Here is a 27,000-nt window from a genome sequence, read left to right on the forward strand (position 1 = left end):
GTTCCCTGAGTGTAGCAAATGTGAACCAAAGCGTGAAGGGAACCTTAGACGGGGAGTGCACAGCCAACAGATCAATACTGAAAGGTACCAGTGATGACAATGGATGAAAAGTCTGGTGATAAGCATTGAATCAAAAATGCAACTTACTGTACCACGGGCAAGCATCTGGCTTTTAGTACAATTATATTCAAACTAATTCCAATAATGAATTTTATCATGCAAAAATCGGGAAGCATGGTAGGCACGTTAGCACGTTTACTTCGAGTTCTCTGGTTCAGGGTTCAACTCATTTAACTGATTTACTGCTGTCTGGTCACGTTGACACTTTTAACACAAATGACAAAAAGTATTTTATTTAAGCTACATCAAGATTTAATGTAAGTTACAGTTTGACTTTGGGACTGACAAATTGACTCAACAATTATTTTACGAAAGGAAAATAAAACAAACAGAAAGTGCGAGCAACATGGAAATCAAGCAACATCACAATCTTGATCTTTTCAGTACTCTCGAGTTTGTTGTTGTCGCTGCTCATTCAGCATGTGCAACAAAACAGTCAAATGTCCACATTTCACCATTTTTGTTCTCAATGAAAAAAAAAATCTTTTAAATGTCACATTGAAGAAAGAGAGTGAGAGTCCTTTAAATTCTCCACACATCGACTTCAACTTTTACTCAGACTGCATTCAAAATAGAAGCAATTCAACTTTTAACACGGACAGCAACTATATTTTTGGTTTGGTTTAGATGAAAAACTTTTTGCTGGCATTTTGTGCTGTACTAACAAGCTAAGACCTCAATGTAAACTTTTTTTTGTTGTTTTTCTTCCTGAATGGATCTTCAGACTTTCCCAGAGAGTTGTCACATGAGTTCTTGACTTGGCTGTTTCGGCCAAGGATTATGTCATTTCCTCCTGAAACGTCTCTCTACCCACTCTAAAAAAAAAACTCAATTGTGAAACACATGACAAACGTACATGCATGTGGTTAATTTGTCAGTTTTTCTTCCCGACAGTATACACAGCAGGAAAAAGTCCACTAAGTACACTTAAAAAATAATAATAATAATTTTTAGGCCTAGAACAGTCATTTAAATTGGTGCAACTTCAAATGGGACTTATTGCCATTCATGGCAACAATGTTTGTTGGCACAACAAGAAATCCTTATGCTGAGTTGTTTTAATTCTATCTTTAAGTTTGGGTGCAACACAAGGGTGAGATAATTAGATCAGTTCCTTCTCTTATTTCTTTGTTGCGAAATGTGGGAAATATAAATGAATTGCCCAACATAAAATGTCATTCTTTGGCTTGCCTTGACTTTTTTTTTTTTAAGTTTTTAGTACCATACATGAAAGTGAAACCTTGTCTAGACACAATATTCAGTCATTGCGAAAGTCCCCATCAGGTTGACCATCATCAGCCTCTTGGGAAATTTTGATGTTCTGCCATTGGGCAGCATGACCGTTCCTAATAAAAAGCAGCTTCCCTTTAGGACTTTCACATTCAAACGAGACACAAGCGATGCTGCGTAAGGTAGCAAATTGTCTTCTGAGTGGATCTGAAGCACAACCTGGGTGATGGTGCTGAGTGTTTTTTGACTGTGTGTGTTGGCTTTTTTCTATCACAGGGTGTCACGGAGAGCTTCGGAGCTGCCATCCGCGCCCTGGGCGCCGGCCAGCTGACAGATGGCGTGATTAGACGCAGTAAACGGATGATGCTGGACACCCTCGGCGTGGGCCTGCTCGGATCCAGGACGGATGTCTTCAACAAAGCTCTCACGTATAGCCAGGTACACTCCACCTCATGTACACTTCTTTGTACGGTAATTGAATCCAGATGTTTACAATAACTTACATACACGCAATAAACAAACAATCCATTAAAAGACAACTATCCAAATGGACCAATATTATGTATATCTTACATCTTACTGTATACTGTACATTTTGTATATGTAATTATCGTCTTTATTTACTTAAACAATTTAATTACGTGATATGTTTAGATATTATTGCACATCCACAAGTCACATTTAAATTTTTATAATAACAATAATGATATAATTTGGAGGGTAACAATATAGCCTACAGATTACAAATGTAATTCATTTAGGAAAAAACACATTGTATGATATTTATTTAGTAATTATTTATAATTGATAGGTGTATCTACATATCACATCTATTTGCTGCTGACATATTTTCTGACTCAATGATTTAATTAAAAAAATATTAATAATAATAATTAATAATTGATCTTATTTTATGGTTGTTAATTTTTCTCCTCTTACTCGCTTGTCAAGGTGTTGGTAAAGTTTGGACTAATGACCATTTTTGGGTACCTCAAATTAACAATATATCTTTTCATAAAATTTAAAATGTATTTCATGAATATAAAAATATTAGTATAAATATAAAATATATAATTTTAAAATATAAGTCAATTTAGTCACATTGCAAGTAAAGCAGACATCATTCTTAGTTGAGTAACTAGTAACTATTTATTGATTTATTTTCATGTGGATGATGTCAGCTGTTCCAGTCAGAGGAGAAGAGCAGCGTTTGGGGCAAATCAGACATAACTGCCCCTCCGCACTTCGCCGCATTTGTCAACGGCGTAGCGGTAAATTCAGTCACATGACATGTCGAGCTCGACAATCACTTGCCATCTGTTTTAAACATTGGCTTTGTGGTTCCAGGTTCACTCCATGGATTTTGACGACACGTGGTATCCCGCCACTCATCCTTCGGGGGCGGTGCTGGCCGCACTGCTGGCCTTGGCGGAGACCACGCCCACGAGGCCCTCCGGCCTGGACCTGCTGCTGGCCTTCAATGTTGGTATTGAGGTGCAGGGCAGACTCTTGAGGTTCTCCAGGGAGGCCTACAGCTTCCCTAAAAGGTACAGACACATCTTTACATACACTTACACATAACAAGATTAGAACAACATCTCACATAATGAAGTGGGAAGTTTGGTCTTTGTGGTTGTATTTTTAATGATATCCACTGTGACGTGTATGGGTCAAACGTCAGATCAAACGTTTATATAGTAGTCATGAAAGAACAACACTTCCCTCTGGTGGTTCAACTGGGGAACTTCATCCAAAATTGTGATGGATTACAGATTGGATCATACTTGGTGTCATTAATTCGTGAGGGTTTTTTTGAAAAAAAAAAATAAAAATACAGTATGTACTCTACCTCCAAATTTTTAATTAAAAAAATGCCGTTTTGTATGAATAAAATGCAAAAGTGCATGATACATAAAACAATTTCTATCACTGATGTCCAATGAAAAAGCAAGCAATCCCTTTGTTTCAATGTATGGAAAAGAATTCAATTTGGTGCCACAAATAAGAAAGTAAACTTAACTAATTGATACTGTGCAATGGAAATTATGCATCAACAGTTTTGTGGTTAACCAAAAAGCGCACGTTCATCATTTATGTTGCTTTTCTGATTTAGTTTAACAAGACTATTGACGTATTGCGTCAATGTTGACCAATGAATGTAATTTATGCATCTTCAAATTCAGTCGATATTATTTTCCAAAATAACATTAGTACAGTTACCTTTAATTGTTTTTCAGATTTTTTTATGGCCAAAAGAAAACAAACACATTGTCGCTGTCCACTGGAATGCGTATATGTGTATTTCCAAATATTTTTTTTGTAATTACCAAACAAGAGCATGGAAGTCATTTGTTTCTTTCTTCTGAAAATAAGACTAAAAAAATCCAAATCATCACAACATATTGTATGTTCAACAAAGAGCATGTCTCTTATGTGTTGTGTTTTTAATTATCTGAAAAACAGCAAAGGAGTCTTTTTTGTTGAAAAAAATAGCTGACATCATTACTGTGGAAAAAAAAACATGTTCAATGAAAAACATGTATACTCAAATATTTATTTTCTGTCTAGTAAAAATCATCTAGTTTTTTTTAAAAAGGCACTAAGTCGTTGGTGGTGTTTGGCTGATTTTTTGTTGTTGTTTAAAAAAAATATCTATCAATTTTCGGTGTCTAATCAAAGGCTTTTATCTCCAAATGTTCTGCTGTACTCTCAAGTGGTCTCATGCATCCTGGGTGGAGCTCTTGCATTGGATGACGCCATTGTCCCTAATTAAGTGTCTCTATTCAGATTCCACCCAACCAGCGTGGTTGGCGTGATGGGCAGCGCGGCCGCCTCTGCCAAACTTTTGGGCTTATCCTCTCGGCAATGCGCAAACGCTCTGGCCATCGCGGCCTGCTCGGCCGGGGCACCGCTTGCCAACGCCGCCACACAAAGCAAACCCCTTCATATGGGCTACGCCGCCCAGAGGGGCCTGGAGGCCGCTCGGCTGGCACAGACGGGCCTGGAGGGCAACCCGGCCATCCTCGATGTGGAGTGCGGCTTCGGGGTCTACTACGAAGACTACAAACCATCTGCGATGACGCTCCCCGGTGTCGGTGGTTCACGTTGGGTCCTCGAGGAGCAAGACGTTGCCTTCAAACGTGTGCCAGCTCATTTGGGAATGCACTGGGTGGTGGATGCCGCATTGACGGCTCGCGCTAAGATCCCAAACTTGGATGTGGGTCAGATTAAACGCATCACTTTGCAAGTTCCACCTCCCAAGTACACCGACTCCCCTTTTGCCACCACGGAGCACCAAGCCAGACATTCCTTCCAGTTCAACGCCTGCTCCGCCATCTTGGACGGCGGCGTGTCGGTGGGCTCATTCCGCAGAGCTAAAAGGGAGCGTCCTGATCTCAAGGAGCTCCTGGGCAAAGTAGAGTTGCATGTTCCCGGGGATAACCGGGCCAACTTTGACACGATGTACAGTGAGGTCGCCATAGAAACCTATCAAGGTGAGAGCTTTTCGGCAAGGTGTGATACATTCTACGGACATTGGAGGAAGCCGCTGAGGCAGGAGGACCTGGTGGACAAGTTCATGGCCAATGCTTCCGTAGTGTTGAGCCCAGAGGGAGCCGAAGGGGTGCTGGACACCGTCAGAAACATGGAGGTGGAGACAGAATGCACCGTGTTGCATTCATACATGAGAATGACGACTGAGGAACGTGACTGCCGCAATGATTTCAGGGCTTTGTCTCAAAGTGGATGAGCCAAACAAGGCAATGATTTTACATTCCAAGAAAACACTGGCACTGCAAATATTGTTGCACCTCCATAACTATCAAACACTGTATCAACAAAACACAACAAACGAGAATATGTTATCTTAATCCAAAATGTTTTTTTCGTTTCAGATAAAAACAATGAACATGAAATCATATTTTCAAATAGAATGCACTGCATATTATTTCTGTTTTTTAAATAAATTTTTAAAAATCCAAATAAGATCATTTAAAACTTGAAGAGAATGTTTGTTGTTTTTTTTAATTATTTTTGAGGACCAAAAGATATTTTTGTCATCCATAAAGCATGTATTGATGGATTTTGTAGTATTTTTAATAGAAAAAGAATATTTTTCCTGATTGTTTTTTAAATTCACATGAAAGAACTATGCATAATTTATTGTCATTGTCAATAAAACGCATGCATGTCCAAATTTAATAAATAAAATTGGGAAAAGGCAAGGCAGCTGTCTTCATACTGTATAGCGCCTTTCATATACAAGTTAACTCAATGTGTGTCACAAAAAGTACGACATTAAAAAGCATCTACAAGCAGGAATTAAAGAAATGTATTGCAAAGTAAAGAAATAAAAAGTAATTTACTAAAATTACTAAAACAATGTACAATGCAAGAACATGATTTGGGAAAAAAATGATGACTAATCTTTAAAACTAAAGCTTATTGATACTTAGTTTTCCCCTGAAAACATTTTGTTACAAAGGTTGTTGAAAAGTTCTGCGGGAACCTTCTGGCCGGTTCTTTTATCTTTACTGTCCATTATGCTAATAACTACAAGAAGTCTTTATATTCTCAGCAACGACTGAATGGGTGCAAGAAAGATTAACATACAGCTCTTCTCTACTAGATTATGGCAGGTCTAACCCCTTCCCCGAGGATTCCTAAAATTATACTCTATGGCACCCACCCACCAGGGGGCGACTCTAGTTCATGTGACAAGTGTGAATCTATGGCCTTAACTGATACCAAGGGTCAAGTATGTCACGGAGAAGGGAAGCCAAGTGAAAGCAAAAGAAAGGTCACAGCAAACTAACTGCCTGGCTCATCAAAGATGTCAAAGAGAGCTAATCTAACAGGGTTACAGATCAGGACCACCCGCGAATGGCAAAAATCGGCACCTATTATTGACACCAATTAAAAGGCATTGGGATTTTTTTTTAATTAAATTCTTCAAAATACGGTGCCAAACATTCAGTATGTATGCACGTCGCCCCAAGAAGATACAGTGAGGAATAAGAAGCGAAAATATATTTAAAAATCATCTAAGATTATGCGAGTGCACAGGTGCAGAACCATGAGTATGTGATAGACCACCAAAATTCAAATAACCTGGACACATTTAAGTCTGATACATTTATTACATTTTCCTCTGTACAATAACACTCAATTAGACAGTGGACAGATTTACATCTTCACTGCTAAACAAGACAACACCCACCCCACCCCTCTCACTGTATTCCAATCACAAAATGTATTAGTTGTGCCATGTTGATGTCAATAAAAATAAAGCCACTGAGCTCCCACACTATGCTAAAAAAAACACCCTGTGAGAAATTGGGTTAGGGCCACTATGCATCATTAGAATATTTCCGAGAACAAAGCCTATATAATTAAATCAAAGCAGTCAAGCTAAACGCTGCATATTGCATGTAGTGCTTTTTTGTTTCCGTCCACACTTTTGACACAATTTAGCATTAGCAAGGCTGGCTAAAATAAATTTTTCGATTCAAGCAAGCTTGAGCACGCCCTGAACCATGGAGCCGATTCCGTCGAAGACCTCGTGGATGGGCGCGTCACACATGAAGGCGCAGGTGGTCACCAGCTTGTTCTTGTGGTCAATGTGGCTCTGGCTCACACCCGTGTTGACGTGCTTGCAGCCCAGCTGAGTGATGGCGGCTGCCGTGTCTGCTGTGTTTGGGTACCTAAAAGGGGAGGGACAAGAGGCTCACGTTAACTTTTTGGTGGTTTTCTGGTGTGTGAGGTTGGAGAGGTTTATATGTACTTGTCGTCATTCTCCAGGCCTACGGTGACTTCGCATCCAGGAAATACTTTTGCAGCCAGCACGGGCGAGATGCAGCAGAGGCCAATGGGTTTACCGTCGCCGTGGAACGCCTCCAGCACCGCCTTGACCTCGTCATTGACTGAGCAGTCCTTGCCCTGTACCGCCCATGTGCACAGATTCTTTGCCGCTCCAAAACCACCTGCCCAAAATTGGCCACAATCATTAGGGATATCCGCATTGTATAGTTGTTCCTCCGTCCATAACCTTGCAGAAAACAATACCTAACACAATAACCTAAGAAAACGTGCCATTTTTAGTAAATAACATACATTTTCATTTTCCCACCATGTAGAATGGCATATCACTTCAAATATTACCATGAACTTAGAACCAGGAAAGTTACAGCCGTGGGGAAGAAAACGTTTTTTTGACCAATATTTCATTAAAATACAACACATTTTCATAAAAATTGCAGGACATAATGTTACCAAGTACTCAAATCTAAGTAATCATACTGATTCAGAAAAAGTAATATAATGTATTCAGAGTATTTGATCATAAACCTCATTTAAGAGAAAAACAATCATGATCATGCAATAATACTGTCGGAATACCTCAACAAGTCGTAATTTTGTATAAAAAAATTGCGAATGCAAATTTAATTGTAAAAAGTTCGAACATAGACAGATTAGAGACGAATAGTCACATTATATAAAAAAAGTTGCAATTGTGCAAGACTGATAATGTATACGATGGGGGGGGGGATCGCAATATTGCAATAAAATTACCGCAATATTGCTTTAAGTTTGTCAATTTCTCAGAAAGTGAGAAAATGACTTCGATTTCAGCAAATTTTAATACTGCAATTATTTGTATTGCAAAAAAAAAAAAAATCAGACTGGAAGCAGATAGCGTGACGTCACCTGGGAAGATGATGGCGTCGTGTTCTTTGACGCTGAGTTTGGAAAGGTCCTGGATGTTGCCACGGGCCAGCCTGGCACTCTCCACCAGCACGTTCCTCTTCTCTTGCGTGGGCTGGCCTTTTGCATGGTCCACGACGTGCATCTGTTCCACGTTGGGAGCAAACATGTTCACCTGGAACCAAGACACGACGTCACGCACGCGCAAAGTCCATGTCACAGGTGGATGTTACTTTCACTCTTCACCCACACTTGCGCCACCACGGCTCAAATGCACCAAAATGGCGGAAGCTTCATGGATCTCGCTGCCGTCGTAGACGCCACAGCCTGCCAAAACCACGGCCACGCGTTTGCTCATCTGTGCGGAATAGAAGAAAGTATTCGCCACTTGGACGGGGCTACGAGTGAGGAAGTTTCGTCCGCACACTTGAAGTAGACTAATCATGGCGCCTGATAGACAAACCGACTGGAGGACGGGACGAGCTTCTTCTTCGGTCATTCATCCACCAGGTTGGACGAACAGCGACCCCTCAGGATTGTTCTTGATCATTGCGTTACGTTACACTACTCACAAGTTAATGTGCTAGAAGAAATGTAAAAAAATAGATAAATAAAAATAACACGCCATTTTTTATGGGGGACTGAAAGTGCCAAAATTACCCTAAATACACAGTGAAATGTTTAATTAAAATTGTCATTAATTAATTAAATGTTTGATTTATTAATTAAATATGGAATTAAATAAAGAAATGTTTCATGAATTAATTAAATTACCAATGATTCGATGTAAAAAAAATATATGTAATTATTTCTGTATTTAATGAATTATTTCTGTATTTTATTAATTGTGCATGTATTTAATGAATTAGTGGTGAAGCAAACAATGTTGTATTTCTCCGTGGATTGTTATCAGTACTCATCCAAGTTGTTATTTGTTATTTTCCATATTTCAGATGATTTATTTTTTTATTATTATTGATTAGTAACGTTTTGTGTCGAATCTGCCGTCGGCGTTTTCTTTATCGCTGAGTTGAACGAGTAAACAAAACCACATGACAAGTAGTCCGTAACTACGGAATTCAGTTAGACGAGCACATCTCGTCGAGCAGTAAGAGAGAGGAATGAGAGACAGAGGCCACTTTTTGTCCACGTTTAGAGCTTCGAATATGTCTCGCTCGGAGATTTATGTCTGTTTCTTCGTCTCGTTGGTGTTTCTTCACGTCGCCAACGCTTTCAAGAAACAAACGTGGCCGGTACCTTACAGGTAAGAAAACGCCAAAGTTCGTAAACTCAGGTCATGTGACACAAATGCGGAACTCGCGCTTGGTGAACTTTTAATTGAATCAACAAATACTGTTTACAGCAGAATAATTTATGCAACGCGCGCACTGGAAACTCGCTTATGTTTTATGTATTTATTGTAAATTTGATAGTTGAAAGGAGAAAGCTTGCTACACTTTGACTGGCCACATAATTAAACACACTACTAACGGCTTTACAATAATAATCAAAATAATAATGCACTCCCGTGATTGACGCTATCACATAAGTATTCATTTAACAATATATCCATGCTTATGGTTGGAATCCACTTTAAAGGGATACCTCATTGGCACTTATATAATATGTTTGCAGGTAAAAATGACACCAGTACTAAAATTCACACCCCTAAAAGACTGTAGTGATTTAGTTTTTTTTTATTTATTTATTATTTTTTTTTTTCAATGAGATTTACGACAATTTGGCACGCCCCCTTTTGGAGGTCGGTTTGTTATTTTTATTCGATTTCAGCGTCAACGTCGCAGCAGGGAGGCAATATTGCTCTAATTGTCCCTCCTGTTGTCTAAAACGGCGACTGATCGCCACCAAAAAATGCAAATGCACATTACTGCTATTTTCCACTTCAACCTGTGAAAGTAGAAAAGCGTTCTGCCCAATAGTTTGGATTTATTGGCATCAAACGTGAGCTCTTGTGATCACCTCCATGAAATCAAAAATACAGTGCCAATCTATTCTCCACTTTCACAGGATGAAGCAGACAAGAGCAAGAATGTGCACACGAACCCTGACTGGTTATATTTCAGACGTCTAGCTGCGCTAATCTTTTGTTAAGTGTGAGGAGACAACCAGGCATCGATGTTCACACCGCATTTGGAACAATCCATTGAGTGGTGCATGCGTAGCTCGGATTTGTTACGTTCCAAAGAATAAAATATGCCGTGCATCATCACCGTGATTAGCAAAGAAGCAGCGTACCGCGCCCTAACGGCATCATCTATGTACCTCTGCTCACTTCCACATTTCATCATTCTCATATAAATCAGCCACGGAGAGGTTAATCCTTTTGATATGTTGAAGTGGTCATTGGTAGGGATGTCCACATGAATTCTGGTGCCAATGACCACCGCTTTTGGACGTTATAAGCAATGAAAGTACAAAGATATCTGATGGAGCGTTTCTAATCGGCCCCTTTACTGACAATTGCAGTACCACGAGGAGAGTGGAGGAGGGGGGCGTGGCCATATTCCTCATTAGAAGTAGCCGTTTTTCAAGTCGTCACATATTTTCTAATTTCTCCAAAATTAATTAATATAAACAAAAATGACAACTAATTTCAGCTTCCTGATAAAAACATTTATAAACTGAGCTTGTCAGTGAAAATTGGGCCATTTTGGGTCTTGTCCTCCTTTAAGATATTCCTATCACTCCTCAGTCACTCCGAGTTACCTGCTACAAAACAATGTTGTTTAACACAAAACAATGAGGCAGTGTTGAGTCAATTCTATAGCGATCACTGTTTTCTTTACAAGCGCATTCATTCTCACAGAATTTCTGGAATTGCTACCTCAGCTGGAATTTCAACGATTTTAATGTGATAATTCACTTAAAATGTGGGGGATTAAGCAACTTTCTCGCCACCATTTTTTTGTAGGGTTTGGGTTAGACTCATAAAGACTTCATGAAGAGATCCTAACCAAAGTTTTGCAGGCATAAAGTCCTAATTGTGAAACGTTCTCCTACTATGATGGCAAAAGTCAAGATTATACGTGGGAAAATTAGGCAAATGTTATGAGAAAAAAGTGACCCAGAAAGAATACATTAAGATGATTATGCAGAAGATGAGTGGAATTGCTATTTGAGACACGTAGGAAGTAGATTTTAAGAATGAACCGTGGAAGTTGACACTGTCATTAAAACGTGTGCTGAACAGACGCTTCGACCGCCGTCCCCAAGTGGACGCTTATTGTCAAGCACTTTACCCCTTCTGTCCCACCGGAGACCAAGATGGCCGCATTCCCTACATGAAGGACACTGACGTCATTTCAGTGTATCGTCTGCAGACTCCCGTGTGGGAATTCAAGTACGGAAACATCCTGGGAAAACTGGTGAGTGCAATTTGACAGGAAACTAGCAGATGACTGGTGTGAAAATGAGCAACGATTCACAGAATGTTCCTGCTTTGTTTATTAGCACATCATGCACGACGCTGTTGGCTTCAGCAGCACGGAGACGGGGGCCAACTACACCATGGAGTGGTACGAACTCTTCCAGCTTGGAAACTGCACCTTCCCACACCTAAGACCGGATGTGTTCACCCCCTTCTGGTGTAACCAAGGCGCTGCATGCTTCTTTGACGGCATTGACGATTTCCACTGGGCACAGAACGGCACCTTGGAGAAAATAGCAGAAATCAGAGGTAAGACTTTTTATAGGATAGCGATACGATTACAATACGATATTATGTGATACAATATGATGAATCATACATTGTGATGTGATATAATGCAAAGTAGTGCAACGTAGCACAGAATAGTTTCAGGTTGCCAATACATTGATTTGAGAAGATTGCGCCTCTGATCCAGTCCGTAAAATGATACTTATTAATATTGATGTCGCAGTACAAAAAAATACAAATGTGATTTACGTTGTCGATATTTGATCTCAGTATACTGTAACTTTACCATAAGCGATAACCATATCTTTCAAGATGGTAACAATATTTTTTTTTTCTGTACAGAAAAAACTAAATACATACCATATACTTCATTTCATTATAGATTTTTGATGCCGTGCCTTAAAGGCTAGCAGTGTAATTATTTCATCCCTGTATATTGATTCTGTCCAAAAAAAAAAAAAAGGATGGAAAGATGACATGTCATTAATGTGTGTCACAAACGCGCCAGAGAAGATGATTTGACAGTCCGAAACTAGCGGTGATGAACTGTAATTTATCGTTAATGGTAGCGCGGTTAAAAAGACATGTTCGGATTGTTTCCCAGCCAATTCTTCATAAGTCACCAACCGATGAATTCTTGGTTTAAGATAGCAGACAAGAACAACATCCTGGTATTTCGCGTGTTCTTGATTTAGACAAAGCATCGGAACAGGAGTAAGGCCGCAACTGAGGAAGTTTCCCGATAATCAGAAGGACGTGAGAATGGACTAGAATGTAAATTGAGAAACAGCTCATTTTTTTTTTTCATATCTGGATTTGATACCCGTTTACTGGCATGATTCATTCCATTAACGATTTTTGATGCTGATATGTCAGCACTGTAATGTAAAAGCTAACAGTATCTTTCATTATGATATAAGTGTTTTGATTTTGACCTTCAAAAAAAAAAAATCCATCCATCTATCAGGATTTGATGCAAGAATATTGATACTATGCCATAAAAGACGGCAATTTTTTTTTTATTGCTGTTTGCATATTAGTACTATCAGGGAATGTGATTCATGGTCTTATCCTTATTGTTCAGGTAATCAGTTTAACGATCTGGCTCAGTGGGTGGTTGACGACAATGCAACGGGGATCTACTATGAGACGTGGACGGTGCTTTCGCACGCTGGTCCCAACGCCACCATGTGGTTCGAATCGTACGACTGCTCGCAGTTTGTGCACCGCACTTACCGCAAGCTGAACGCATTGGGAGCCAAACTGTCCAGCCGCTCCCAGACCAACTACACCAAGATCTACCTGTACAGCGGTGAGCCGGTCTACCTGGGCAACGACAGCGCCATCTTCGGCCAGCCGGCGCTCAAGAACCTAGCGACGGACATTCGGGACTTTTACCACAATTTCCAACCCCACCAGTCTCTGGCAGAGTTTGCCCTGAGCATGCTGGAGGCTTACAAGATAGTGGTGATGGATAAAAGCTTCTACTTCTACTACAACTTTGAGTACTGGAGGCTGCCAATGAAGCCTCCTTATGTGCGCATCCAGTACGAGGAGGTGCCTTTGCCTTCAAATTGATAACAGTTTTGTCAAAAGTTTGATGTTCTCATATCGTAAGATGAAGTTTTGAATTTATCTGAGGTGGACTTGTCTATTAGTCACACATTATTCACAAAAATCTGGAACGTAAACCTTAACATTTTTCACCCTCTTAAATTCCTATTAATATTCAAAATGACTGGGATGGTTATTTCATATCGAAACCAAAAAAGCTGCCGTGGTTTTAACTCAAGAATCCCCAGTTTTCAATGCAAGGAGCTAAAGCAGGTGAGTTTTATTTATTTATTTTTATTTTTTACACAAATGTATGCATTAAATATATGTGCGGAGGAATGAAATGTCAGAAGCGAAGCGTCCATTCACAAATGTTTATTAGCAGTAGACCACATGTCTAAAAGTCATGTTCAAATCTCAAGCTAGGTGAGCGGTTAAAGCAAAGGACAGTCAGTCAACCCTCAAAAGCAACTCACTGGATCAACTTGTCAGCATTACAAAACATACTTTTTTTGCGACATATTAGAAGAAAAAAAAGTATACTACTTAAAAACAGCAAATGAAAGCTGCTGTCCAGTCTTTCACCTTTCTTTCTGTACCGTCATAGTGCGTTACTGTTATTTTGCATCGCCTGTTTCACTCATACCACTTCGAAATGACATTGAATGGCTTTCATTTACCCTATCTCGCATATTGGTTTGTCCAGAAGGTTTCTACATTACTAACCATTTTTAGTGAGAAAATAATAAAGCTTTATTATGTTATTCCTTGTCAATGTTTTACCCCGAACAACATATATCTTGTTTACTTCTTGATGATTGTAAATTAGATTTCTGATTTAAAAAAAAAAAAAAAATGCTGCCGGAACAGAAGGCACAATCAGTTACTACCATACTCAACGTTTTTCATTTGTTTTATATTAATGGTCTAAAAGTGGTTTTCATAAAAATATTTACCGTTTTTTTTGGACTGTAAGTTGCACTTTTTTCTTCATAGTGGTCCTGGGACTTATACTAAGGTGCGACTTGTATTTCCGTGCCGTCCAGCATTCACCACATATGGTCAAATAGATAACCCCCCCCCCCGCCCCAATTTTCACCTGCATTGAACAACTGGATTTTTTTTAGACAATAACAAGTGCAAATAGTAGAGTTAGATAGATTTAAGTTGGCTTGTTTTGTTAAAACCAATCACTGTAATGTCTCATATTGTAAAAGGATCCCATGAGTCTTAATTGCATATTAATATCCACTTAATACACTGGGTTAGTTAGATGATTGCAAAAAAATAAATAAAACATCGCTCATAGTTTAAGACCTTTAGGAAAGAGTTTGTGTAGATGACATGGGATAGGCGTTTGCTTTTGCGACAAGCTAAAAAGCTTATTGAAAGGTACGAGCTCGACACCACCGTGGACTCCGTGTCTGTACTATTTTAGTCATTGACATCTTTTTTAGAATCTTGAATGAATGATTAAATATGTTCTTTTGAGGGGTGGTGTGTTGATGTGAGCGCAATGGTATAAGCCAGCAATTAAAGGTATACCACAACTCAAACAAAGCAGTGTCAGGGAACTCAAGCAAAATATTTTTTCGAGTTCCTGAAAAATTGTCATTTTGACAATATGAGAATTCTGCCAGATAGCTATAGATATATTAAAATTAGAGCTCGGACTGTGACCCAAAATCCCCGTTCGCTGTTCGTACTGAGAGCAGCGAACGTGTTCCACTTGGATTAGAAACTTCCGTCTCGAAGGAAACTTTTAGAATGGCTTACCTTAAGTAGACATTGCGTTGTGGCCAAAGGTAGACTCCATGGTTCTGCAACATGCAGATGTTGCACAGTAAAGAATGTGGCTGTAATGAAACTACAGTATTTGCCAAATTCCAAAACTAAGTAGAAAATTAAATGGAAGCAGTGGTAGCCATGGCAACTAACGTATGATGTGTTACGAGTTTAGCCTGTGGATTCTGCCACAAGGATTTATTATTTTTTGCAGCAAAATGCACAATAACTGACCAGGTTTCTAGCACAATGTGACATGGGATTCTAGTTAAAGTTAGCCATTTTAAACTAAAAAATTTAACTTTTCTGTTCATTGAAGTGGAACTTTCTAATTAAACCGGTACTTGTTCCGTGCTATCAGCATGAAGTGATTTTGGGTGCCCATCAGAGCTCTACTGTTCTTGCTTTTGTAAAAATAAATGCCCCAAAATACAATTTATAATCCAGAGCAACTTCTGTTTTTTTGTTCTTCTTCATGGTACATTTTATTGAATGGTGCAAGCTGTACTCCGGAGTGACTTAGATGAGTGAAATCTGAGTGACACTACCATAAATCGAGGACCCACCTTGAATTGATATATGGTGCACGGACAGGGCACAGTCTTTTATTTTTAAAAGATGTTCCGACACCCACAAAAAAAAATTGTCGCTGTAACTGCATTATTGGGACATTCCAAAATACAAACTTTATGTCAATAAGTTAACAATTGACTGGTGATGACAGAACTGTAAAGATCAGTCTACTAATTTGCCTTTTCCACTGCACGGCAGCTAAGCAATATAGACTCTTTTCAAGCTTCTAGCTTCCGTACTTGGTAAACTGAGGTTCCAATTTGCAAGCATGCTGAGTTCAGGCTGTATGTGTGAATGCTGGAAAACGCCAAACTTGAACACATATGCTAGTGTTAGCTTAGCTCAGGATGCTGCAGTTCTATTACAGGTGCAGCTCAATAAATTACAGCTGCGATTAACAACCAGAGACCTGAGATCCTCGGTTATGCTTTCGGGAAATTGAACTATATTGGTCCACAAAATATTTACGACAAATAATCTTAGTTTATCTTTGCCAGCAATGCACAGTGACAGACAGAGTGATTACACAAATGCTCTTCCAATAGATTAGTGAAAATTATGATTAAATCACCTTTATTGCATTAAACAGAGAGAATACTTTTTGTTTGGTAGTGTGCCTTGTTCTGGGTTTTTTTTCCAAGCGGAAAGCGGAAATTATGTGCCAGGACTCATTAAGTGTTGGAAAACCCTCAATTAAATGTGGTGGAAATCTTATTTCTGTTTTATTTCAGTAGTTCAATTCAAAAGGTGAAACTCTTTTTATAATATTCCCTCAGTGCGTCATGAATGAATGAGTTTCATGTTTGGAAATCTGCTGAAATAAATGGAATTTTCCACAATATCCTAATTTATTGAGATGCACCCTTATACTCCGGCCTCCACTTTGCTGCAGCTCTCTGCTTTCTCTTTGCCCACAGTCTCCTCCTTGATAAAGCACAGGAGACCTCCGTTGTTTTTCCGAGTGATTACTTTAAAAAGGACATTTTTCCCCCAAACTAAAGGCTGGTACTGCTCAGTGGAAATGCAGTATAATCAACAGCGACAGAATCCTGACAGGGTGAAATAAAAGCGATGTCATTGCAATCAAACACAGCGTTTTATACACAAATGCTTTTGACGTCCTTCTTAAATAGGGAAAAAAAAAGTTTCGCTCATATGAACTTGCAACATTTTCTAACCCCACCTCGACCAAAGTGTAGGAGGGGGCGTGAACGGGGAAAAGCACAATGTACAGTTAACAAGAAGTTCTGAAATGCACCTGAGCGACCACGAAAGCGCGCGGCCAAGTTAGAGCAGCTAAAAGCCGACCAGTCGACTATTGGCGGGTTAGAAACGACTACGCCATATATTTCTATACATGTATTTACCACCGCTCCACCTACTAAGATCATTTGGTATTGACGTAAGGTGCTTAGGGGAAAATTAACCTGCGCAAAAGCCAAAGAAAAACCACAATAATGGGAACGAGCAAGAAAATGAAAAAGTCCACCGTCGATGGACGCCGTACACTTCACGTGACAAATACAGACGCATATTCACATTCCTCTCTCAGTCAAGGCCATTCGGATTCCATCTACGGCAGCCATCTTCACAAAATTCATTCCAAAAGCCCTCCCACCTTGATGCCATGTTGAACATTTTAGTGCTAGTGCAATTGTGCGCTGATCTCCTTTTGGAAAAATTTACCTTCGGCAGTGCAGCGCCCAAAAAGTCAGAGAAGGCGTCAGCGGGTTTGTCCCGGTCGCGGGAAAACATTTTAGTGTCTTTTGTGACTTCAGGTTGCACCGCAGTAGTCATTGTCGTCCTCCTACCAGGTGGGCATCATGTCCGGGAACCAAACCCGGCCTAGGTGCTTGGAGACCTCCCAGTGGATCTCGTCCAGAGAGTACTTGTGGTCAGGGATGAGCACCTCCTCCATGATGGAGAGCTGCGACAGGCGGTGTCCACACATCTTGACGAACTCCACAAAAGCACTGCAGGAAACTTCGCATTCTCCCAGGCCGATGGCCGACAGCTGCGTGCAGCGCTTGGCGATGCGTATCAGTTCCTCATCCAGCGGGCGCAGCCCGTTGGCGCACACCACCAGCTCCACCAGGCGCGGGCAATGCAGCCCCACTCGGCCCAGCACCTCTTTGCTGACGGAGCGGCCAAAGTAGAGGTGCGTGACGGGGATCTCATCGTTGAAGAAAGGCCCAAACTCGTCCTCGTACAGGAAGAAGTACATGACCAGGTTGAACTTGGGTGAGTGGCGCACCATGGCGTCCCAGCTGCTCTTCTTGATGCTGTGGAAGTGCTGCCCCGGGTTCTCGCTGACCACGTCGATGCGCAGGTGCTCCAGGTGCACATGCTTCTCAGAAGACAAGGACAGCAGGAGCTCGTCGCTCAAGAGGTGGTAGTTCAACGCCAGCTCGCGCAGTCCGTGGCACTGGTCCGCCACACACAGGATCCCTGAAAAACAATGAATTTTCAAAATGAAGGCCAACCCTGTGGCTGTTTTAAACCAAAAACTTCCCAACATATCTTAGGATAAGGATGGCGACCGGCCACAAAAAGCTGGCATTGATAATGACATTTTGATATGGATTTTCACACAGCGACACTGCATGCCACAATCACATAATTATATGACATCCGTACCAGTGACTGGTGGGATAGATAAACTACATGTTGGAGAGTGACAATTGCTTTCAACACAACCTGGTGACTCTCAGGTGGTGAATCGGCACACGACGAACATACTAAGTATCAGAGATGACATTTTCAATTTAAGCCGGGTCCACAAGTACCAATGGCCAATTAATTTTGAGCACCCTGTTTCCACTAATGTCCACAGTTGGAATGATGGCAAGCACCGAGTTCATTTGCTTCATACAGTATACCCTTTATACTAAGGGCAAGCCTTTAGCGCCGTCGCTCATGCAAATCCATCCCCCTTCAACGTTTGCATTTTCCCTATAGAAGCAGCGAATCAGCAGGAAATGCTCCCAGTCAGTCAAGCAGAGCGCTCATCAAAGTCACAACAACATTTACAGATTTTGGAAGTCGTGCACACAAAAGGCATGCCACATTATAAGGCGCCCCATCCATTTGGGAGTAAATTTAAGACTTTTCAATGCGCCTTATGGTCATGAAAATACGGTAATTTGTGCCCATGCATCTAATTGTCTTATTTCATGGCACCGTAACAGCTGCGTGAACATTCACTCGGCAATAAAGGACAGGTAAATGAATGCCGCCGCTACCGTTAAGACCTGATATGCAAATTTACTGGAGGGCCTGTGTGAAAGGGGCTTCTGTTTGGCTTTACTATTCCTCGCAAAAGGCTGAACATTTGCCTGGTTGAATAAGACGATGCATTTTGGTTTCGGTCACATACCAGCCGGCGAGACGTGAGGGCAGCTGTTCATTTTTAGCAGCTTGAGCGTGTCGCTGTTGTTGGCCACCAGCACCTTCAGCGATGGGTCGTCCACCGGCGTGTCGTCGATCTTCAGCGACGACAGCGACTTGGAGTTGACGAACACCACCGTCAGCGCTGAGATGAAGTGAGACTGGATGGACGACAAAAGAAACAAAAGCCAATTCTTATTTTTTCCTTCTGAAAATCTCAAAACATACTTCTTTTCCAACAGTAGGCAATGGAAATTTGCGTGTTGATCATACCTTTGGGACCTCCATGAAACTGGGCCTGGCTGTTGAGATGAGCCCCAAGGTCTTGAGTGAGCAGTTCACCAACTGTGAAAGAATGTCACAGGCCGCCTCTGCAGACTCAGTGCTGCTGTCCACCTGGTAAATACCACGTAAAAAGTTGTTTTGAGTTTTTTTTTTTTTTTTGCCTTGTAAATATTTTAACCCATCGCCAGGGTTTCCCCTTGCACCTTGAAGCTGACATATTGCAAGTGGTTGGAGTGCCTCTTGATGATCTGCTTGATCAGGTCCGGGTGCGTGGCTTTCAGGTAAGAGCTGGCAGGCTGGTTGAGCTCAAACTCAAAGCAGCGCCACAACTCAGGCATGTGGAACGCCTGGTTCCAACCGCGGCACACCTGTGAAGCGAAGGCCCGGTCCAGCAGAGGGAGATACTGGAAGATGTGCAGCAAAAGCTCCTGAGGCAGACGAGTCCAGTTGGCATCCAGCGAGCCGTCGGCCTCCGACGCCGGGCTCGACTGTTTCCGAACTTTTTTGTGAGCCTGAGGTGGACTCTTACTGGGGGAGCCACAGCCTTCCTCCTTGGTGCCTTTTATCCTCTTCATCCTGAAACATTACAGTTACATGTAAACAAAACAGGCCACAATGCAAATTAGTCAAAACAAGACATTCTAATAAATATCAATGGAGGAGAACCATTCAATTGGTGACTGGGGGCATTCTGAAAATGGAGAGCCGCAGCAAAGTGGAAACTGAAGCAATAATTTCATACTGCAGCACCAAAACAAAGGCACAACACATGCGTACCCCTTTCTTTTTTCAATAGGAAGCGGTAACAGTTGTCATTTTTTTCAGTGACATGTTTATTGTTTTTAATTTCTAGACATGTATCTATGAAAGACACAGTGAACTAAATAATGGAGTGTTGCAGTGGAGTTTATAGAGCACAACATTGCATGTGTGCATGTGCGTTTATGCTTTTCAATTGTAGCCATATTAATTAAATTAAAATTTATGTCAATTTTATCCAAAAGGAGACTGCACTAGTTTGTAAAAGTTAGCGCTACAGCATAGAGTACACTGTGACACGCATTACAGAAGCACTCACTTAAACAACAAATGCAGCTCATGCTGGCATGGATTTATTTTATTTTTCGACATTTCGAAACATGATTTTACACAAATTGACGACAGTCTTAATTTTAACCCGAAAGGAAACAGGGCTGGGCGTATATCCTCAAACATTAAAATATAACAAACATTACGGGAGCTTTTAATGGGAAAAATGGGCGTACAGGCGAAGAATTCAATCGACGCTTACATGAGCTAACTCCAAGTTTGCGAGCGTAACTGCACCACGGTGGTAGACTATACCTAAGATCGCTTAGTGATACGACACTGCCCTGGGGTCATGTTAAACGCACTTAACAGTCAACAGTTCAACTAATTTGCCGAAGTACTGATAATTCCAGCAAAATGCTGTTTTGGAGCCGGGTTCCGGCAACGCTTACCCACCTTGTTTACACTCAGCTAGCTTGCTAGCAAGAAACTGTGACAACCGAGATGACAGCTCGGCCCGGGCCCACGCTGGAAAAGATCATTCGGCCCAGGAAAATAACAAGCATCTGAGTACCGATAGCAGGCCTTTATCCAAGCGGTAACAATTAAACTAAACGGCGTTTGGGAGCAAAAAAAAAAAAGGGCCACAGTGGCACCTCGGCGTCAGTTGGCCTAATTCCCTCGCTCACAGGAGTTCGAGCTCAGCCCCCCAGAGCCTGAAATGGCGAAGTGTTGTTTTCAAAGCCGCGCTGCATTATGGGATGAAAGCAAAATGGCGGCCCGTTCAACATGCGTCAAGACAGATCACTTATTTAATCAAATTCACGTTTAATTTGGACATTAGGCGAGCTCGTTTGCATTCTAAGATTTTACCCAAAGTTTGTAAAATAATATATTATATATATATAATATATATATTATATATATATATATATATATATATATATATATATATATGAATATATATCTTATATAATATATATATATGAATATATAATATATATATGAACTACAAATATTGTATAGGGCTGTCAAAATTGAAGTGTTAACTCTGGAGATGAATCTATTTTTTTTAACTCAGTTAAATATTTTAATCCAGTTAACTATATTTAGCACATCATGTGAACAAAACACCCTGCTCAAGTTACCACTTGCAAACCAACACTGCGGCAATGTGGTGCTTGTGGGCAGTTTTGGCAAATGTTTCTAAGAAAAATGCCTGTCAAGATATCTCAAATCGTTTTCAAGGATCAAAGAAAGCCATTAAAACAGTCTTTAAATTAAATATACATCATATTTGGTGATTCTGCATTAATTCCAAGGTATTTTTCAAGTAAATATTTGTTGCAAGCCTCACAAAAAATAGAAGTTGAAAAATGTGATTAATCGCAATTAATCATGGACATTTTTTGTGATTAATTAGTTAAAAAATTTAGATGAGACGTGACAATTAGAAGAGAAGGGCCGTCAACTGTATAAAAATGTACAGTGGCTTTATTGACATACATTCCATAGTTTTTTTGTTTTTTTAACAGCTGCAAAACAGGAGGCACGCCCAGTATTGCACTTCGTTTAAAGTTCTGGCTCAAAACATAACCCAGAATATATCAAAGAAAAGTTAAGTGAAAAGTAGCAACTTTCGGAATACAGCTAATTTGAAGAGTAGCATTATATACAAGATTAGATAAATTGTACACTATTTTCCTTCCAAACAATATTCTTATAACAGTCTTACCCGACAACCTTTTTGTATGCATTTGACAGTTGGAGAATACTGTACAAGATTACGAAAAGTGTTTTACATACAACAATATTTTTAATGTATAATAATTGGGAAGCTGGAAATACAGCCTGAACTTTCTTTTTTTTTTCATTTTTTAAATAATCCAGATGAATTTCGTTCATCTGGGTGATCAGGAGGTGTGCAACGTGGTGAGAAGCCGAGGGAATACGACGGCCGCATGCAAACACGCCACAGGTTATTTTCTTCTTTTGTTATGTATACATAGATATCTTTTTTAATCATTGTTCGTCTTTTCCGCTCAGATATCCCAAAGGATCCAAAACGGAGCCTGGATACTGACTGGGTTGGTAGAACAGCAGACCTTAGGGCTCTCGGCTAGCCTGGGAATCTGCAAACATTTCCTGCAGGGAGGAGCCAAGCTTCACATGCTGAATGCGATTCAGCAGCCAACCAGCCAGCCAGCAGGCCAGAGATCACAGTGGACAATAACAGCTCCCAATGGCGGAACTCTTGTTCAAAAGGTGTGCGCGTTTCTGCACACACCGCAGCCCAAGGCAAACTCCTCCCCCGTTGGCGGGTGGACCACATGCAGGGGACATTCGGTTCCCTCCAGCTGCTTGCCTTTGGGTCCTGTGACAAAGATGAGCAGAAGGTTACAACGACAAATATACAGGCAATCAACAACATTTTGAGGTACGAATGCCACGCGGTGTAAAAACATGTGACGCACGCAGCACAAAAATGCACGCTCATTTATCACTGTATTTTGTGTTCTTAATTTCTTTTATATTTGAGGCCTGGAAGTATTCTTCATCCAGGAATGTACTTTAATCATGACATTTCAAGGTTATGAACGGCACGCAATGGTCTAGTTTGTGCAGCAGCATCAGAAAATGTTTCCAAGGGATACAAGAAGGCACACTCAGCTACCACCGTAGTTTTTCCATTTTATTTATTCTATATATATGGACGAGTAATGTTTTCCGTTTATTGTAATGTGAAGGTTAGTGGCAGACTGTGCCACATTCTGACTTGGGTTACACCATAGGAACACAATAAACTGACGACCCTGTTGTTAAACAACAACTTTCCTATAATAGAAGTAGAAATCATCTCCATAGTCAAACTGTCACCATCACAAAACTTTGAGTAACCCTACAGGCAATGTTTGAGTAACATGTCAAGTATCTTAACTCCTGCATACCTGCGGGGCAATGCGGCAACTCCTCTTTGGGGACGCTGGTCATCCTCTGGAAGTCGTCGTGGCAGGCGTTGCAGAAGTGCGTGGTGCCAAAGCAGAAGAACACGGCCACCGAGCAGCAGTAGCGACATTTGTACTCTAGGAAGTCCGTGCCGTGCTTGGAGCACATCTGGTGGGAGAACATCCACAACAGACCTCAGCAATTTCAACATTTCCACACACCTAAAGCAACATCGACTGTTATGTTCAGTAGAACAGTTGACAGAAAGATGCTCAAAGACTGACTATTGTCACGTTGAGGACAGTAGTATGATGGCTCCCTCTAGTGGCACACAAAGTCCACTCTTCAGACCTACAGAACACACACTCATCCTGCTTCTTTTGTCCTATAATGTTTAAACTGTGCTTAATGGTACAGTGACATTTCCGTCACGCAGTACAGTAAAGAAAATTTTTTTACTTGTCTTTTTTCCCTCGCAAGACTGGGATAAATATTGCAAGAAAGTCAGAAGGTTTTCATTTAGAGAGAAGAAAATTCGGACATTTTAGGCATAATTTACTTGAAACGTTTAACCCTTTAAAATTGGCTTGGGGGATTACCTTGGAACTTTGCTAAAGAAAAAAAAAACAAGTCACAACTTCATGAAAATGAAAGATTCTTTGACTGTTGTTGTGTGGATAAAAGAATTCCCACAAAAAAAGTGTTGTTCTCCCAGTCACATGTTTCCAACATGACGTACTGGATGACATCTGGAGCGTGGTGCAGGTATCGTTTACCCACCTGAGCCCTGGAGACATCAGAGCAGGCTCCACAAATCAGCTCGCTGGGGTCATAGTCGTCGCCTTGCCCTGCCTCGGCATCGCAGCGGGCCTCTCCCCCGAAATAGGCCTGAAAATAAACACATTAGCTCAAAGTGCCACAATTTCAATGCTGGCCAGTTTTAAGGGTACCTTCTTGCACTTGTAGCAGACGTAGTAGGCGTATCTGTTCATGGCAAAGCCCGCCGGGTCATTGTGGAAGCGCGCACCAGGTGTGGTTATGGCCTCGCTCTTGTGAAGGCCCTCGTACTCTAACCTCATCAACGCCTTCCTCCTCACGTCCTCATAGAGCTCCTTGATGGGGTCCAGCAGGTCCTTGATCACCGAATGGTTGATCTTATTCTAAAGGACAAAACATTTGAAAAAGGAGGTGTCGCACGCGGATGAGGGAAAACAATGGCTCACATAGGCTTTGGATTAAATGTCTCCCCACTTTGTTACAGAAAAAAAACGCCGAGGACATCTTACCTTGCAAATTGGACACAACATAAAGCCAAATGTGATGCGAGGGCCAAGCCAGCGGTTCTCCAGAACACGGCGAGTGCACTGCAGGTGGAACACATGAGTGCAGTCCAACTGGGGATAAAAAAGAAAAAATAAATCATGGGAGAGCAGCACACAGTGCAAGTTTTCAGACAGGTCGTCGTCATTTACAAAACTGACATTTAAAAAAATTATTTTATGCAATATATTACTTTCTACAGTGGCTGTGGGAATTTACTCAACTGCAGATTGTGGGAGTTGTTTTACTAACGGGGAGGCCTTTATTTGTAAGATTTTGTTTGAATTATATAAAACAATGTTTGCCATATTTTAGATTTTGTCTCAAATGAAAAAAAAAAACTTCACATAAACATGCACAGAACATTGTGGAGTGACTCGCTTGCAACAAACGATAAGACTTGCTATTTCTCAATTAGTCACTAGGAACATTATACACAAAAAAACAAAACTCCACCCCATAAATATGCATCTTCCTGTTCTCATAAGGAACTAAACAATTATTACAATCTCATTGTGGGGTTTCCTTGATGAAATCCATGGTGGGAGGACATACCTGTACAGCGGGGGCAGCAGAAAGCGCCTCAGTGAAGCAGATCATGCACATGTCATCGGCGTCTTGCTTCAAGCAGCCTGAGTTCTTGTCACAGCCATGCAAACACGGGAGGCACGACTCCTCGTTTTTGACTCCGCCACACGGATGCCCGCACGGGTGCGTCTTGCTGCATGCCAGTTTGGAATATTCCTGTGGGCAAAAAAAAGCAAATGAGAAGGGAAAAATGACATGTTTTGAATATGAATTGTACTCCCTGGTGGAGAGGAAGACACTACAACATATATCCTTGGGTAAACATGCTGGATGAAAGACACCGAGTAACCTTAGAACCAACTACCTAACGTGCACTCAGTAGAATGCACTGACAAATCAGTTATTTCAGTATTTAAATTCAAAAAGTGAAAGTCATTTTATATAGAGTGACTATGCAGTATAAACTATTGTATGGTTTTCTATTCTATAATTTTGAAGACTATCACATCAAATAGAAATTCTGAACGTACATCTAAATAAATTTTTAACCTGAACTAAGGTAGAAAATGGATTCTCAAAAGAATTTTCCCATGTGTTGAATAAATCCGTATAATGTGAGTTTCACTTTGGAAATCAAACACCTAAAATTTCTGAACATATTTTCATTGATTGAGCTGCATCTGTAGTTGAGGCCGTCAATACAATGCAGCGGATAATCAGAAAACTTTATTCAGGAGACCCAAAGCACACTAAAATTAAGACGATTGAGTCCGTATAATGGCTGCTATATAAAAACAAATATTTCTGGTGGAGAGCGTCTTAGCACACGCAACACTAAACTATTAGTGTGGGCTGTTAAACTGGACCCCGCCGCCTTGTTCTCCATCAAAAACAAATATACTGCAAGAAGCTTTTCAGAATATTCACAGAATAATTTACTGGCTGGACCAATACCCGCCCAATTTCACAAATATGCCCCTTCCCGTGAGAGCAGTTTACATTTCTATGAGACATTTGGCCTGAATTGTTCACCATGAATCAGAGCGTTAACCCGTACAACTTGTCAAATGCCACTTTTTGTGGTTGCATCAACCTCTATTTGGCTCCAACACAGAAAACCATTCAACCTGTGCTCCTCCTCAACAGCATATTATGTATTTTCACTTTCATTATTATTGCCTTGCCTGTGACAAATGAGCTTACAAAGGAGACGAAACATGTTCGAGGGATGCTACTCTATGCTGTCACTGTAAGATTCGATTTTAATCTTGAAAATGTTTTACCTGACAGTCGGGGTCAGAGCAGACACTTCCAACCGCCGACAGCTCAGTTCCATTCCTTGTTCCGCAGAATCTGCATGCATCCGAGCTGCTGGACGCAGGCTTACCTGGAACAACATACCCAAGAAGGTTAGAGGAAAAAGTATCCCTGCGGTGTCTTGTGTGAAGCGTGTCAATTTACCTGTGTGTTCTCTAAACTCCACCATAGCCTTCATTGTTTTGGAGTCGGCCAGTGCCATGAGCCAGAAGAGCTTGGTCCTGCCGCAGCCTTCGTGGAGGTCCACCTTGATGGCCTCTTCTTCCTCCTTGAACACCTGACAACCGCCACAGAAAAAGCGGTGAACACCGATTCTCATGTCACAGTGGACTTAAAAAAAAAAAACTGCCAAAAGCTGACTTGTCTCTGGTGAGAGCGCGTGCGTCGGTGCAGGTGGAGGAAGCGGTCGCAATCAGTGCAAAGGTTGCCGCATATGTTGCAAAGGATGATGGCCGCTGTCTCGCCGTCATCGTGGTTGTCGCACATTGGCTGTGAAGAGACAAAATTAAGTTATTCCACATTGTTATAGATATTACAGGAGATATTTT

At 40.9% G+C, this 27,000-nt stretch overlaps 5 protein-coding genes across 23 annotated transcripts in view; 2 read left to right on the forward strand and 3 right to left on the reverse strand.

Moving 5' to 3' along the window:
- Positions 1 to 1,328: 1,328 nt before the first annotated feature.
- Positions 1,329 to 5,573, forward strand: acod1 (aconitate decarboxylase 1). Its single transcript, XM_088315338.1, has 5 exons — positions 1,329 to 1,532; positions 1,627 to 1,788; positions 2,532 to 2,621; positions 2,698 to 2,897; positions 4,138 to 5,573. The coding sequence occupies exons 1-5, from the start codon at positions 1,521 to 1,523 to the stop codon at positions 5,096 to 5,098; spliced, it is 1,425 nt and encodes a 474-aa protein (XP_088171464.1). The 5' UTR covers positions 1,329 to 1,520; the 3' UTR covers positions 5,099 to 5,573.
- An 895-nt stretch (positions 5,574 to 6,468) lies between these two features.
- On the reverse strand, positions 6,469 to 8,569 carry LOC148323280 (glutamine amidotransferase-like class 1 domain-containing protein 3, mitochondrial). Its single transcript, XM_088315972.1, has 4 exons — positions 8,303 to 8,569; positions 8,056 to 8,227; positions 7,133 to 7,331; positions 6,469 to 7,052 (listed from the first exon to the last, which is right to left on the reverse strand). Exons 1-4 carry the CDS (start codon positions 8,549 to 8,551, stop codon positions 6,857 to 6,859), a joined length of 816 nt encoding a protein of 271 aa, XP_088172098.1. The 5' UTR covers positions 8,552 to 8,569; the 3' UTR covers positions 6,469 to 6,856.
- Positions 8,570 to 9,082: 513 nt separating this feature from the next.
- cln5 (CLN5 lysosomal BMP synthase) lies at positions 9,083 to 15,589 on the forward strand. The gene is made up of 4 exons (XM_088315086.1): positions 9,083 to 9,316; positions 11,264 to 11,438; positions 11,524 to 11,749; positions 12,813 to 15,589. Exons 1-4 carry the CDS (start codon positions 9,174 to 9,176, stop codon positions 13,304 to 13,306), a joined length of 1,038 nt encoding a protein of 345 aa, XP_088171212.1. The 5' UTR covers positions 9,083 to 9,173; the 3' UTR covers positions 13,307 to 15,589.
- A 108-nt stretch (positions 15,590 to 15,697) lies between these two features.
- Positions 15,698 to 21,108, reverse strand: fbxl3a (F-box and leucine-rich repeat protein 3a). Its single transcript, XM_088315084.1, has 5 exons — positions 20,798 to 21,108; positions 19,516 to 19,888; positions 19,301 to 19,423; positions 19,017 to 19,188; positions 15,698 to 18,088 (listed from the first exon to the last, which is right to left on the reverse strand). The coding sequence occupies exons 2-5, from the start codon at positions 19,885 to 19,887 to the stop codon at positions 17,448 to 17,450; spliced, it is 1,308 nt and encodes a 435-aa protein (XP_088171210.1). The 5' UTR covers position 19,888; positions 20,798 to 21,108; the 3' UTR covers positions 15,698 to 17,447.
- A 709-nt stretch (positions 21,109 to 21,817) lies between these two features.
- Positions 21,818 to 27,000, reverse strand: part of mycbp2 (MYC binding protein 2) — a 61,076-nt gene continuing 55,893 nt past the window's right edge. For all 19 annotated transcript variants that reach the window (XM_088314392.1, XM_088314376.1, XM_088314373.1 and 16 more), the window contains 9 exons: positions 26,813 to 26,941; positions 26,597 to 26,729; positions 26,419 to 26,522; positions 25,163 to 25,351; positions 24,574 to 24,681; positions 24,238 to 24,447; positions 24,068 to 24,175; positions 23,290 to 23,455; positions 21,818 to 22,715 (listed from right to left, as the gene is read on the reverse strand). In XM_088314392.1, the coding sequence (XP_088170518.1) occupies positions 22,600 to 22,715; positions 23,290 to 23,455; positions 24,068 to 24,175; positions 24,238 to 24,447; positions 24,574 to 24,681; positions 25,163 to 25,351; positions 26,419 to 26,522; positions 26,597 to 26,729; positions 26,813 to 26,941 (1,263 nt within the window). In that variant the 3' untranslated portion in view covers positions 21,818 to 22,599. The remainder of the gene's footprint in view (positions 22,716 to 23,289; positions 23,456 to 24,067; positions 24,176 to 24,237; positions 24,448 to 24,573; positions 24,682 to 25,162; positions 25,352 to 26,418; positions 26,523 to 26,596; positions 26,730 to 26,812; positions 26,942 to 27,000) is intronic.

Source organism: Idiotropiscis lumnitzeri, chromosome 14 (assembly GCF_059441095.1).
Source record: "Idiotropiscis lumnitzeri isolate Australia: NSW breed Sydney's pygmy pipehorse chromosome 14, RoL_Ilum_1.0, whole genome shotgun sequence".
NCBI lineage: Eukaryota > Metazoa > Chordata > Actinopteri > Syngnathiformes > Syngnathidae > Idiotropiscis > Idiotropiscis lumnitzeri.

What these genes read in the sequence shown, in the direction of transcription:
- fbxl3a (XM_088315084.1), bottom strand. Translation starts at nt 19,887, where the DNA reads ATGAAGAGGATAAAAGGCACCAAGGAGGAAGGCTGTGGCTCCCCCAGT. An exon ending in TGCAATATGTCAGCTTCAAG is followed by an intron (nt 19,424 to 19,515) that starts GTGCAAGGGGAA and finishes GGTATTTACCAG; the next exon opens with GTGGACAGCAGCACTGAGTC. An exon ending in GTTTCATGGAGGTCCCAAAG is followed by an intron (nt 19,189 to 19,300) that starts GTATGATCAACA and finishes TCGTCCATCCAG; the next exon opens with TCTCACTTCATCTCAGCGCT.
- LOC148323280 (XM_088315972.1), bottom strand. Translation starts at nt 8,551, where the DNA reads ATGACCGAAGAAGAAGCTCGTCCCGTCCTCCAGTCGGTTTGTCTATCA. An exon ending in CGACGCCATCATCTTCCCAG is followed by an intron (nt 7,332 to 8,055) that starts GTGACGTCACGC and finishes AATTTTGGGCAG; the next exon opens with GTGGTTTTGGAGCGGCAAAG. An exon ending in GGCCTGGAGAATGACGACAA is followed by an intron (nt 7,053 to 7,132) that starts GTACATATAAAC and finishes CTCCCCTTTTAG; the next exon opens with GTACCCAAACACAGCAGACA.
- acod1 (XM_088315338.1), top strand. An exon ending in CATTTGTCAACGGCGTAGCG is followed by an intron (nt 2,622 to 2,697) that starts GTAAATTCAGTC and finishes TTGTGGTTCCAG; the next exon opens with GTTCACTCCATGGATTTTGA. An exon ending in GCCTACAGCTTCCCTAAAAG is followed by an intron (nt 2,898 to 4,137) that starts GTACAGACACAT and finishes GTCTCTATTCAG; the next exon opens with ATTCCACCCAACCAGCGTGG.
- cln5 (XM_088315086.1), top strand. Translation starts at nt 9,174, where the DNA reads ATGAGAGACAGAGGCCACTTTTTGTCCACGTTTAGAGCTTCGAATATG. An exon ending in ACGTGGCCGGTACCTTACAG is followed by an intron (nt 9,317 to 11,263) that starts GTAAGAAAACGC and finishes TGTGCTGAACAG; the next exon opens with ACGCTTCGACCGCCGTCCCC. An exon ending in GAAACATCCTGGGAAAACTG is followed by an intron (nt 11,439 to 11,523) that starts GTGAGTGCAATT and finishes TTTGTTTATTAG; the next exon opens with CACATCATGCACGACGCTGT.